Source organism: Capsella rubella, unplaced genomic scaffold (genome assembly GCF_000375325.1).
Source record: "Capsella rubella cultivar Monte Gargano unplaced genomic scaffold, Caprub1_0 scaffold_4, whole genome shotgun sequence".
NCBI classification, from domain to species: Eukaryota; Viridiplantae; Streptophyta; class Magnoliopsida; order Brassicales; family Brassicaceae; genus Capsella; species Capsella rubella.
In genome coordinates this window covers 9481326-9494884 of record NW_006238920.1, presented here as the reverse complement: position 1 = coordinate 9494884, position 13559 = coordinate 9481326, and the positions used below count along the sequence as shown (strand labels likewise).

Here is a 13559-nt window from a genome sequence, read left to right as displayed (position 1 = left end):
ACATTTGATACAAACTTAAAAATTACAAATGAAAAAGGAAAAACACTGATTTTTTTTTATAAAAGACAATAAATAAATATTATAAAGCGAAATTGAACAATGTCTCTTTCTTTGTACCAGGTTCCATGTCAGTATCATCATCACCTGTGCTAAGAATTAAAAAGAAAAAAAACAATAGTCATGCAATTTTGCTTTCGAGAATTTCTAAACTCAATTCCTCTCACACTATAATATCTTTCCACAATTTGTGTTTCTAATTGCATCGATTTTATTGCTGTTTTTTGTTTTTGTTTTTGGGGAGCTCTTGGACCAATCTTTGACCTTTTTCGAACTTGGTGTTTCCGTGGATCAAAGTCTCCTCTTTTACCTTTCTCTACGAACTTCGTTTCTCAAGAGAAAGAGAGAGAGAGATAAAGGCGGTTCCTTTTAAAGATAAATCATTTGCGAGCCTCGTTGGTATGTTCTCAGAAAGCACATTTGAAGATTAGTTAGCTGTACTCTCATGCCCTCTTCTTACAACACTTTTTCTGAAAGTGATGAGCCACAACACTCAAAAGCAAAAATAGAGCTTTCGGTACTATTCTCCAATCCTTTTTGCCTATTCTTGTTTCTGATGAATCTTTAAGTTGAAAAGCTTAGGCCTTTGGTTGAATCGTCAGTACATTGCAAAGCGAATTAGCTACTTTTAGACATCCTCGATTTGAGATTGTAATTGAAAAGAGTGTGTAAAGAAAGAGGGAAGAAATGGGTTGTGCTGCTTCAAGCATTGATAATGAAGAAAAGGTTCTAGTGTGTAGGCAGAGAAAGAGGCTAATGAAAAAGTTACTAGGGTTCAGGGGAGACTTTGCTGATGCACAGTTGGCTTATCTTAGAGCTTTGAGGAACACTGGAGTTACTCTTAGGCAATTCACTGAGTCTGAGACCTTGGAGCTTGAAAACACTAGTTATGGTTTAAGTTTGCCTTTGCCTCCTTCACCGCCTCCTACATTGCCTCCTTCTCCTCCACCACCTCCTCCATTTAGCCCGGATTTGATAAATCCCGAGACTAGTCATGAATTGGCTGATGAGGAGGAAGAGGGCACTGCGGAGATTGATGGTGGTAATGATGGAAGTGGTGCAACTCCTCCGCCCCCATTGCCGAATTCTTGGGACATTTGGAACCCTTTTGAGTCACTGGAGCTACATAGTCACCCAAACGGTGACAATGCCGTTACACAAACAGGGCTGAAGAAAAAACAACTAGTTCAGCAAGCTGAAGAGGAGAATTGGGCGGAGACGAAGTCTCAGTTTGAGGAAGAAGATGAGCAACAAGAAGCAGGAGGTAATTGCCTTGATTTAAGTGTTCATCAGATAGAGGCTATTGGTGGCTGTGACACGAAGAAGCCACGGCGTTTGAAGTTTAAGCTGGGAGAAGTTATGGACGATAACTCCTCCAAGACAAGCTGCTCTGGTAAAGATCTGGATAACACTCGTGTGACTGATTGTAGGATCAGGAGGACCTTAGAAGGGATCATCAGAGAGTTGGATGATTACTTTCTAAAAGCATCAGGTTGCGAGAAAGAGATAGCTGTGATAGTAGACATCAACAGTAGGGATACTGTTGATCCTTTCAGATATCAGGAAACAAGAAGTAAGTGACTGACTGAGAATTTTCGTGATGTTTATCAAATGGTGACCTTAATTTCTAAAATCCAAAGGTTCTGATTTCTGTTCTTAGGCATGAAATTTGTTGTACATGTTATAATACTTTTGTGGCTCACAGGGAAGAAAAGCAGCTCTGCAAAGGTATTCAGTGCATTGTCATGGAGCTGGTCTTCAAAGTCTCTTCAGTTGAGCAAAGATACTACAACAAGCGGCGCTGTTGAACCCTGTAGGCCTGGAGCTCACTGCAGCACACTTGAGAAGCTGTACACAGCTGAAAAGAAACTATACCAGCTAGTCAGAGTAAGAGCTAGCTGATCCAACTCTTTCGGTGTTAGATTGTCAGATTCAACAATGAGATGATTAGTTTTATTTTCTGACCAGAACAAAGAAATTGCCAAAGTGGAGCATGAGAGGAAGTCTGCATTACTGCAAAAGCAAGATGGGGAAACCTTTGATTTGAGCAAAATGGAGAAGGCACGCTTGAGTTTGGAGAGCTTGGGAACTGAGATACAGTTTCTAGAAGATTCCATAACTACAACACGCTCATGTATGCTTAACTTGATCAATGATGAGCTGTATCCACAGCTAGTTGCTTTAACTTCAGGGTAAACTCCACAACCACTTTTATGCTGGCCATCTCATTGGAAAGCATTCCATTTTATGCAATTTGAATATACCGCCTCTCAAGATTCATTTGGTCTTAATATGTTCAGGCTAGCACATATGTGGAAAACAATGCTCAAGTGCCATCAAATCCAAATTCATATATCCCAGCAACTGAACCATCTTCCAGATTACCCTAGTATAGATCTCAGTTCGGAATACAAACGCCAGGCGGTTAATCAACTAGAGACCGAGGTTACTTGCTGGTACAACAGCTTTTGCAAGTTGGTAAATTCTCAGCGAGAATATGTGAAAACACTCTGTACGTGGATCCAACTTACTGATCGCCTACCTAATGAAGAAAACAAAAGAAGCAGCTTGCCTGTTGCTGCTCGTAAGCTCTGCAAAGAATGGCAGCTTGTATTTGAAAATCTCCCTGATAAGGTTCTCCAATCACTTGCAGCTTATATGTATTTTTCTGGTTCTTGGCTCTATGAAAGCCGTCTTTAATATGTCCACATGCAACTGTTTTGGTTGGCGCAGGTCACTTCAGAAGCCATTAAAAGCTTTCTGATGTCAATTAAATCTGTTATTCATCAACAAGCTGAGGAATACAACCTGCGGAGGAAATGTAATAAACTTGAGAGGAGGCTGGAGAAAGAGAAAATTTCACTGGCTGAGATCGAAAGAAGGCTTGAGGGAATTTCAGCAATGGAAGAGGAGGAATTAAGCTCAACGAGTTTGGGCTCTAAGCATCCGCTGTCAATCAAACAAGCCAAGGTCGAAGCCTTGAGGAAACGAGTGGACATTGAGAAAGCTAAGTACTTAAACTCAGTCGAGGTTAGTAAGAGAATGACGCTAGACAACCTCAAATCAAGCCTTCCCAATGTCTTTCAGGTGTTGACTGCTCTTGCAAATGTCTTTGCCAATGGGTTTGAATCTGTTCATGGCCAAACCCGTACAGATGTTTCCAACACATCCCAAGATTCCAATGAATCTCAACCCTAGAAACGGCCTCATTGCCCTGCTTGAGATTTCATGAGCTTGGTTCTTGATGTTTGTTTCTTTCTGGTGCTACAATGATGAAGTTTTTGTATATGAACTACTGTAGAGGAACTCATCATGTTTACAACTTTGTCCAGCTCCAAAATTGCATCACAAGTAACTATTCTACTTATCAGGAAGAACACAACAATGTTTGATTTTCTTTGCAAACAAAAGTACGTTCATAAAAATGGAACTTAAGTAATCCAAAATTAAGAATTTTGGTTAAGGTAAGAAAATGTTTCTTTAGGAAGGACCATGACTCCTAGCTTAACTTGAACTTATCTACATCTCGACATTGTCCCAGTCAAATGTATTTCCTTCGAAATTGTAATCTGGTTGTTGCATTCGGTTCCTAGCCAATCTGCTCATCACTGCAAGTCCTGAAAATATAGACAGCAGAAAGCAAGCGTTCAAGATAAGAGCACGAATGGACTTTAATGTTTCAGTTTTGCATATAGAATCATATATTCAGGTAAGCATTTGTAAAGATGCATATGATATATTTATTTACCTTCTACCATTCTATAGAGTGATGACAACCATCCCTCTCTACAGATATTATGTTCCTCAAGAGACTCTGCAATCTCTTTGTCGTGTTTCCCCTCGAGAACACTGCGCAGAGTCACAACTGCATCATTTGTTCTCTTCAAAATGCTGCTATCATCTTCAATTTCAAGGCTTTGAAGATCGTTGTGCGACGAAGTGAGACTGGCAGCCAGAGCAAACTGAGCGGCTGCAGCCCAGCGAGAAGAAGCTAGCCACTTCCTCTGGCCTTGTATATGTTGTGAGTCATCCCTGGCACGCTTGTTGTCGAGTACTAAACTACGCAAATACTCAGCATTTGCAGCTCCAGTGCTTTGAACCATCTTGGAGAAAGAGCTTCCTTCATTTGAAAGAAGGTTCTCCGGTGAACTAAATTCTTGAACCTGAGTTGATAAGTTGGAATAGAACAGGTTAACTGAGAAAAAATGGAGTGTGAGATTCGAAGAGAGAGTGTTTGGAAATCAAGCTCTTACTCTTCCAGAATCAAGGACGAGAATTTTGTCACAGTCAATGATGGTATTCAGACGGTGAGCGATGATGAGCATTGTGCATGACTTGAATTCTTCTCGGATAGTCTTCTGAATGAGAGCATCAGTTCTAACATCAACAGCAGCAGTTGCTTCATCAAGGACGAGTATCTTAGATCTCCGCAACAGCGCACGTGAAAGACTCAACAACTGCCTCTGACCCACACTGAAATTCTCTCCTGCCTCGGAGACCTGAAGTGGAACGCAACAACAAAGACTCAAAATCAGTTATAACCACTTAAAAAGGAGACTCAATGTCAATATACAGGTAGCAATTGAATCTCAAGATACAAGTGTTAGCTGAGTACCTCAGCATCAAGACCAAGAGGATTTCTGCGGATGGTATCCTTCAAGTGTGCCCTCTCTAGAGACTCCCAAAGATCAGCATCATTGTGTTCACCAAATGGATCAAGATTGAATCTCACAGTTCCTGAGAAAAGGACTGGTGACTGTGGAATGATTCCGAGCACTTTACGTAGGTCCATCAGTCCAAACTTCCCAATGTCACACTCATCGATTAATATCCTTCCTTTTTCCACCTCCACAATTCTAAATAAGGCATTCAACAGACTTGACTTCCCAGCACCAGTCCTTCCAACAATCCCCACTTTATCTGTTGGATGAATAAAGAAAGAAACCCCATGAAGCACAGGGGGTAACTGAGGGCGGTAACGGAGAACAACATCTTCAAATTTTATGGATCCAGATGATGGCCATCCAGGAGGTGGACGGTTGTTCTCAATGACAGGTGGGGCCTCTGGTGGTATTTCTATATAGTTGCCAACACGCTCGACCGCGTTTAAACTATTCTCAGCCAAACTCGCAAGTCTCAGAACACCTGTTAACAAGCTAGTAATATTTAAGGCATAACTGAGAAGCAAACCCATTGTAGATGCAAATGCCTGTTGGTTCTCCGCTCGTCCATTCTGCATGACAGCAAATGATGCTGTCAGCCAAATCATAAGACCACCCAGAGTTTCTAAACGGATACCGAGCCACCGATTGGCACCCATGTTGACAAGAGTAAATCTGATGTTATTATCCATTGATCTTCCATTAATGTCAGCCATCCGATCATATGCTTTGTAAGCACGGATAGTTGATAAGCCATTCAATGCCTCTCCAAATTGTGCATAAACTGGCGATCTTGAAATTGAATCCATACGCTTAACCTCACGGGCTGTGTTCTGCAATAAGAAAAATGTTAACGACAACACATGTGCATGATTTTTGCTGACAGATGAGTGTAGATAGTTTAAGGACCAAAAGAACTCGAAGACATGACAAATAGGGGATAAAACAGAATGTGTAACATCAATCATATGTGTTTATTGTCTCTTTCTATGACTAGAACTTACTCATGTAAATGCTGCAGTTAGAAGGTATATTACCTGGTAATAAAGATACGCTCCATAAAACAAGACCAGGAGGGGCATGATGGCCCACAAGGACAAAGTGCTTACAATGCCAATCAAGACAACAGTTGAAAGAAGTTGTGAGACTTGACCCATAAACATGTTTACAAAGACGGCCACAGTTCGATCAATATCACCCAGATCTTTTGCGAATCGATTGATTATCCGTCCTAGTGGATTGGTATGAAAGAAGGACATCGGGGCCCTTAATATGGAATGAAGCATATAGTCGTGTAACTTCTTAGCTGCATAAAGACTGGACATAATCAACCAATATGAATTGGTCAATGTTACCAAAACCTGAAAGCAAGAAGAAAGAGTCTCAGCAAAAATATCATGCCCTAACTATAACATTTTCTACCTTTGCCATTGTTTTCTCAGAGTAAAGTTACAAAAGAAAATTAATATAAGATCCTTCTTAGGTGGTCAGGTTTCAGCTATTTATGTTATGTTGTTATATCATCACTCATCCATCAGGCAAATATAACTCATACCTGTCCAAACGAGAGAAGTGCATATATGAGATTATAGAAAAGGGGTCCATGACTCTTAGGAGTTCCTGCATCAGTCCACTCACTCAACCACGTGCTGCTGCTAACCCGAAATACTTCTGTCAAAACGTAGCATAAAAGGAGCATCATCACTACCCATGCCCCTCCAAGTGCATCCTGGTACCTGGAAACATGTTAAAATTGGAAAAGTCATTTTCGTATTCCGCAGTTTCAGGCTTTCAGCCAAAAAAAACATATAGAGTATGATTTAGTTTGTGGTAAACACATAGAAAATAAATGAAACTGTTGGGCCAAGAACAAATACCTACAGATATTTCGACTATGGGGAAAATTGCATACAAATAGTAAGAGTGCAAAAGCCAAATTTTCAAGTTACCTCTTCAGGACTCCCCAACTCACAACTCCGGTTTCACGTTCTTCTTGCTTGATGAGGACAGATTTTCCTCCTTTTTTATTTCCTTCCTTGGATTTCTTATCGTCACTTCCATCCATATGAAGACCATTAGTGTTCCCATTCGCAACTGGTTGCACTGCAGATTGATCTGCCACAGCTTCTCCATTTTCTTCTGAATATTCTTCCACCTTCCCAGCATTTTCCATTAACCTCTGGAATAAAGGGCCATTATTGGATAGCTCTTCATATGTTCCCTCCTCTTTCACTGTGCCTTCATGGACAAGTACAATTCTATCCACTTGCGATAGGAAGTGGAGCTGGTTCGTAACAAGAACTCTCGTTTTCTGACCCAGTTCTCGTTTTATGCATTTTTCAAAAACCTGAAACAGTTAGTTCTAGAAATCAGATTGCTTCCCATGAAGACTGGAAACAAAATGTCATAGTACGATAGACGAAAAAATGAATAGACCAGTCTTATCAAAAAGAATCAACGATTTTGTACCTGTTGACCAACATGAGCATCAAGAGCACTTAAGGGGTCATCAAAGATGTACACATCTGAATTTGAGTAAACGGCCCTAGCCATGGAAACCCTCTGCTTCTGTCCTCCACTGATGTTAACACCTCTTTCTCCAATCTCCGTTAGATCACCACCCTACCAAGCATGACAAAGAGGTTGAAACGAACTTAAAACAGGAGAACAGGTAAGAAAAATTCTTGCTATCGAGTACATGAATTTCTCCTCAAAACTTACAGGCAGTAACTCTAGGTCATGCTTGAGTGCAGTCACATCAATGACCCTTTCATATTTTTCACGGTCAAAAGGAGAACCAAACAATATATTGTCGCGTACCTAGAAATTTTATTAAGAAAATGCAAATCAGTCCTCTGTTCAAAGCAGCTTAGAATCAAAATGCTGAAGAAATTATCCACTAAGTGTATGAATAACTGACGCGTTTGTGAACACATACAGTTCTACTACAAAGACAAAAAAAAACATATTTAACATTATGTGTACCATAAAAAATTGCAAATGTCAGGCCAACTTAAAAGTAAAAGAATAGAAAAACATACTGTTGCATTAAAGATCCATGAAATTTGTGGAATATAAGCAACTGATCCTCTGAGAGTAACCATTGCATCAGATGTTGCAGGAAGTTCCCCAAGGATGGCAGATATAAGAGAGGTTTTTCCTTCGCCTGTACTACCAACCACGGCAACTAGGCTACCAAGAGGTACATCCAAGTTGATATTTGACAACGTCGGCCTATCCCCCTGCAGATACACACGGTTAGCTTGAATTTTGTACCTTGTATGGACAAAGGTAATGAGAGAAAGTAAAAGAAGGAACATGGTATAAAATACACAAGCGGCACCTTGGAATCCCAAGAGAAATTTCCATTTCTTATTGAGATGGCTGGCTGTCCGGGTACAATGGGAGGATTTGGTAAGAGAATTCTCTCTTCTGTCGCCAACACCTCCTCCAATCGTTTTAAGGATACATTAGCATTTACCACCTACAAATAAACACTAGTCAGCACTGGCATCTGTTTCTGGCTCCAGTAAGTATACCATCCGAGATGTAAATTCAAAATTTGAGTCAAAGATTCGATAATTAAACACCAGTAAGTACAAGCACGAGAAGTTCTACTCAAAACACATGCATTGCAAAAGATCCCACTATTCTTCAGCACCAGAAATGGAAAAAAAAAATGGCTGGAACAATAGAACAAATCACCTGAGTTATAATGTTTGGAAGCATGAATAGAGGAAACCGAAGCACAGCAAAGAGAGAGAGTGACGTAAAAGCTCGTGCAGGGGTCAGGTCTCCTCCAAGCAATGTGAACACACCAAATGAAACAATAGTCACGAGAACAGGAATGCTGTTCAGTATGAACATATTCAACTGCAGAAAAAAGGCAAGACCAAGCAAAAGTTACAAATAAACAATCTTAAGAGTAAAAATTAAATAATCCATTGCAATTTATGCAGGAACATTGCAACATAAATCCACAGTTCCAGTGTTTGAAGAACTTGAAGTAAATTGACTAGATAGTAACAATGCGGAATATGCACATCATACATATAATTATAAACACAAAAAAAAAAAAAAAAACAATGTGGTACTATGCTGTCATACCGCTCCCAAAAGCTGTGATTTTCGGAACCAAGATAATTCATCATCACGTACAGTTTGGACCTTGGACTGAAAACTGTTTTCCCAAGCATAACACCTGTGGCATTTTGGTTCAGTAAAAACTGCCAGTAAATTAATAACCATGCATCATGGAAAAAAATGATTCTAGAGTTTCTTACTTTACTGTATCCATTGCAGCTAAAACCTCATTCATAAGGCCAATCCGCTTGTCAGTACGCTGCAATCCTTCCTTTGTCAGCTTCTGCATTTTGCTTATAATAACAGTCTGTTTCAAGACAACATAGAACAACAAGTTCAGGAGATGATGACACCGAAGCCGTAGCCTTTAGGTGTATGAATGAACAAGTGAACAGTGTAGAGCAAAATGATACACAAAGGAAAAAAAATTGAGGAGACATAGAAGGTACGTGGACCTGTAAAGGGAACATAAGGACCAACAAAACTGCACCAATGAGCGAGGCAACACCCAATTGTTGGTAGAGGAGAATCAGTGCTACAATTATACGAAATGGAGCCGACCACATGGTGTGAAGTGATTGGCAAATTTGCTGCCACAGAAAGAGAAAAATTAGTACGAAGTACATCTGGTCGATTAGATAATTAATATTGACACCATGCACAGTTTAGACGAAAACATTAAACAAGACACAGTTTTAGTTGGCATAAGAACAAAGTAAATAGAAGAAAGGCAACTCCAACTTGAAGAACATATGCAGGAAACCAAACTTTGACCTAGCAAACAGATTCAGTAGATCACGTGCAGGAAACCAATTCTAAGTAAATGCAACTTTTTTTACCAAAAAAAAAAAAAAAACAATAATTGTAAACATTCTAGACCAGCGGCAGACAAAACTGAATATTCAAGCTCAGGAATCAGGATGTTAACTGACTCGAAACTATGAAATATACCTGGATTTTGAGAAACATGCAAAATTGATATCAAAAGAATATGACAGGGGTAAGCACCTGAAGAGATTCGGCATCAGTCGTCATTAAATTGGTTATCTTTCCCGTTTGAAACTTTCTACGGCCTTCATTAGTTAACCTCAAGGATTTGCAGAAGACAGCAGCAATCTATAAAAGGAATAACTCATCAACATGAAGACCAATTTTGCAAATTACCTACTTTTAAAATATCTTCCATTTCGTACTTGCTAATTTTACTCCACTAAAAACCAGCTGAATAACAATATCTTCACTAGCAAAGCATGAGGCGAAACAGGAAATACAACGATTTTGTATTTCTCAATGGAAGAATCTAAAAAAAGGCAAAATTGGCAGAAAGAAGAGACAGCATACTCAATCATCTGAAACAGCATAGTACTTTTGGCAAAAGACTTATTTTTGCATCATATGTAGAAAAGAAAAACAATGTCTATAAGATATACGTATGCTTAAACAAGATATCAGTTAAGTGAAACTTTAAGTTTACCAGAGCAGATCTTAATCGGTAACCAACACGCATGACATTCTGGAAATATTGAGCTTCGCATAGCACCCCCAATACCTGGAAAAGTTGTCGTCAACATCAATCACTTGATGAATCTGTAGCTTAAAAGTCTCACCCTAAACTACAGGGAAGTCAGAACCTCCTTAACACACAAATATTGAGAACTCAAGAGAAAAGTAGCATTAAGGGACATCTCATGTGCTATTGTAACCAATTTAGAAATAAACTTAGACCCAGCATACAGAAGTAGCACAGGTGTCAGTTTCACAAGTTGATTCTTCTACTACGTACAATAATTATCCAAGTTCATGGAGGAGAATTCAAATAGATAGAAAGAGAGAAGGACTTCATTTCATACCACTCCAACAAAGATTGAGAATGCGTAGATGTAACCCATCCAAGCTGGCTCATCTTCTTGCATTGACTGGATATAGTTTGATGACCAAAATGAGAAAATATTGTCAGATAAAAATAATATTGAAACAGTTATAGGAGTCTGAATCTGAAGAACATTTGGTAGATAAAAGCTCGACTGTGATCCATGTGAAATGAAAGTTAGAAGATATTATGTCAACTACGTTCAAAATAGCTCACGTATTACTCCAACAACAAAAAAGAGGGAGAAGAACAAACCTTTAAGAGTTGATTCAGTAAAAGAGGTCCCACAAATTGTGAGCAATCATTCCCGATCTGTGCATAAAATTGTAAATAACTATAATTAAGTACAATAAACATATTTCCTTGTAATTGAGAACACCATGTAAATTATAAAGACATCCTAACCTAAAGCATCCAACATGACATATTGTACTTTAACTATGTCATCAGAATAAAAGAGAGGAAAGACTTTGGAAGCAAAAATCAAAGAGAAAACCCAAAGGAGGTCGAAGAAAGTACCTTCCAAACTCCTCCCCACCAAAACCTTCCTCCCAGACTATTGTTCAAGGCTCTTAACAACCAAGGTTGCGGTTTCTGCAGTTCTTTGTCCCAGGATTGCTGGAAACTATAAAGGATACATAAATTATATTTTAAAAAAACATGTAAATCACAACGTTTTACAAGATTTAATCAATATTACAGTACCTCATGAACAGAGTTTCAGTCTGATCCCAACTGTCCAGATGCCAGACATCCTTCTCTGTCAGAGGCCTTTTAGATCCCAGAGTCATCAAAGGATTCATCCATGAGAAGAATATTTCTGGCGCCAAAACAAAGAAATTGAATGAAGGGGATCAGGTGAAGTTACAACAGACGTTAATGAATGGAGTGGGCAAAATGTTGCAGAGTATGGTAAATCGCTAACCAACAAGCATAGAATACGCTATGTCTTACAAGCAATCAGTTTTTAACAGAACTGAAAACGAAATTTAAAAATTTAAAGAACTTATAGCCAACTATTCATCTTCAATAGGTACAAGTGTAAAGATATTATTGATCTATGGAAGTTGCGTTAGGTTCTGAACATATACAAACTTAAGTTACGCAGTAAGAATGTGGGAATGAGGTCTGCAAACTTCTAATTACCAATTAAACCGTTTCAGCCAGGCGACCAAATGAAAATAATGTAGACTGACTTACTGTCAAATATATTTGCATGCCTCTCTGGGCATATCTGTTGTCCATCAGAAATCTCTTCATACTCATAATCATCAACAGTTTCACTCCGCACTGGCATGTAGCCAGGGTAAGGATCCAAATTGGGAAGATGCATAAACAAGAGGATTCCAAACATAACCTGAAGATAAGCCAAAATCACCCTGATTTAGACATAGCATCTAGGAGAGTGATATGCTTCTAGGATTTTTGGACTCTCGAATGAAGTTAAAGTGAGCTAACCTGAGCTGTCACCTCACTAGTGTAGAGATACAGTACATAACTGCAAAGAAAAAAAGGCATGATTTCACCCTGGTAAACCAGGCCATAAAAGAAGAACAGCATAAAACTAAATAACTCCAAAAATTGCTAACCTGCTATAGAACTCCTTGACTGAGAGAACAAGATTTAGCAAGACCGTATCCCCCACAAGAGCATATATGACAGCAAATCTGACATACCAACGGAGTTCACGGATGTAAATTTTAGTTTCCATAAAAATCATGACCATTGCAGAGCCCCAAGCAAAAGCTTTGACACCCAACCCGAATGCCTGCCAAAGAAATCACACAAACAACACTATCTTTTAGGAAAAACATACATAACAGACTGAATAATATGAAAAACGAACAAAAAAAAGCACCTCAAAAGGAGGAAGCCCAGGTCCATCCAAATCCAAAACTGAAATCCCCATGATCAATCTAAACAAAGGCTCAGCAGTAGCATATGCAGCCAAGAGAGCCAGGAAATAGTTAAACAATTTTGACCTCAAGCAGAACCTCTCCACCTTTTGGTCCTTCAAGGTGAGCCATATACGATACAGGCACAGAACCAACAGAACCAGTTGAGAGATACCGAGCACAAAAGAGTCAGTAGCACAAGGCGTGTATGCACCAAATGCATTAGCCACTTGTTTAGTCCAAACACCATTAGGCACCGGCTTACAATACCACTCAAACAGCTCAAACCCCATATTTACCACCACCAATTCTCTACCCTGCAAAGAAGTAATTTTTTTTTTGGTTCCAAGACCATAGCAACAAAAAAAAAAAAAAAAAATCTTAAATCTTTATCACTTAAAAATCGAAATCATAAATCAATCATCATGTGCTCATCAGTGAGAACAAATGGACCCAGAGTGAGAAAGATAATAAAAAACATTCTCGCGTAAAAGGGGAAAAATTGCATTTAATCAAATTCCAGAGGACGCAGAATCATTATAGTATAGAACAGTGACAAGCAATAAAAGCAAGAACGCAGAACAAACTTGAAAGAGCTCAACACGTTTACGCCAGAAACCCAAAAAAAAACAAAAACTTTCAAACGAATCCATAATTATTATCATGAAAAGGCTCTGCATTTAATAGTTAAGACGATATCGCCTAGAAAAAAAAACGATTTTGAAAACTAAACTATCAATCCCACTGTCTAGGAAAAAGCTGCAACGGAGAAAAAAGAAAAGGAAACCTCAAAAACAGAGAGAAAAAGAGAGAGCCTTTTTTTTTTTTTTTGTACCTGGAGGGATTTGGCAAAGCAAACCACGAAAAGCTCAAAAAGGGATCTTATGTACTCTCATATGTCCCTGAGAACAAAGTTGGTTGTCTCTTTTGATTCCCCCAGAGAGATTGAAGAAGAATATTTTGTGTAGATAGAGAGAAAGAGAGTGTGATACG

General features: G+C 39.0%; 2 protein-coding genes across 2 annotated transcripts; one reads left to right on the top strand and one right to left on the bottom strand.

Annotated features, from left to right (window-relative positions):
* The first annotated feature begins 123 nt into the window (after positions 1-123).
* On the top strand, positions 124-3424 carry LOC17888988 (nitrate regulatory gene2 protein). Its single transcript, XM_006293371.2, has 5 exons — positions 124-1630; positions 1763-1944; positions 2026-2249; positions 2358-2691; positions 2791-3424. The coding sequence occupies exons 1-5, from the start codon at positions 745-747 to the stop codon at positions 3253-3255; spliced, it is 2091 nt and encodes a 696-aa protein (XP_006293433.1). The 5' UTR covers positions 124-744; the 3' UTR covers positions 3256-3424.
* LOC17888404 (ABC transporter C family member 2) lies at positions 3398-13559 on the bottom strand. Its single transcript, XM_006296349.2, has 26 exons — positions 13402-13559; positions 12530-12883; positions 12261-12439; positions 12130-12169; positions 11872-12028; positions 11377-11491; positions 11191-11296; positions 10927-10983; positions 10652-10717; positions 10276-10350; positions 9810-9917; positions 9257-9391; positions 9002-9108; positions 8826-8919; positions 8424-8591; positions 8062-8202; positions 7760-7960; positions 7440-7538; positions 7188-7340; positions 6668-7065; positions 6274-6454; positions 5756-6079; positions 4673-5551; positions 4311-4556; positions 3806-4220; positions 3398-3674 (listed from the first exon to the last, which is right to left on the bottom strand). Exons 2-26 carry the CDS (start codon positions 12857-12859, stop codon positions 3577-3579), a joined length of 4872 nt encoding a protein of 1623 aa, XP_006296411.1. The 5' UTR covers positions 12860-12883; positions 13402-13559; the 3' UTR covers positions 3398-3576.

What these genes read in the sequence shown, in the direction of transcription:
- LOC17888404 (XM_006296349.2), bottom strand. Translation starts at nt 12,859, where the DNA reads ATGGGGTTTGAGCTGTTTGAGTGGTATTGTAAGCCGGTGCCTAATGGT. An exon ending in AGTTGGGGAGTCCTGAAGAG is followed by an intron (nt 6,455 to 6,667) that starts GTAACTTGAAAA and finishes ACATGTTTCCAG; the next exon opens with GTACCAGGATGCACTTGGAG. An exon ending in TCGTCCTTGATTCTGGAAGA is followed by an intron (nt 4,221 to 4,310) that starts GTAAGAGCTTGA and finishes TTATCAACTCAG; the next exon opens with GTTCAAGAATTTAGTTCACC.
- LOC17888988 (XM_006293371.2), top strand. Translation starts at nt 745, where the DNA reads ATGGGTTGTGCTGCTTCAAGCATTGATAATGAAGAAAAGGTTCTAGTG. An exon ending in CAGATATCAGGAAACAAGAA is followed by an intron (nt 1,631 to 1,762) that starts GTAAGTGACTGA and finishes TGTGGCTCACAG; the next exon opens with GGAAGAAAAGCAGCTCTGCA. An exon ending in TTGAAAATCTCCCTGATAAG is followed by an intron (nt 2,692 to 2,790) that starts GTTCTCCAATCA and finishes TGGTTGGCGCAG; the next exon opens with GTCACTTCAGAAGCCATTAA.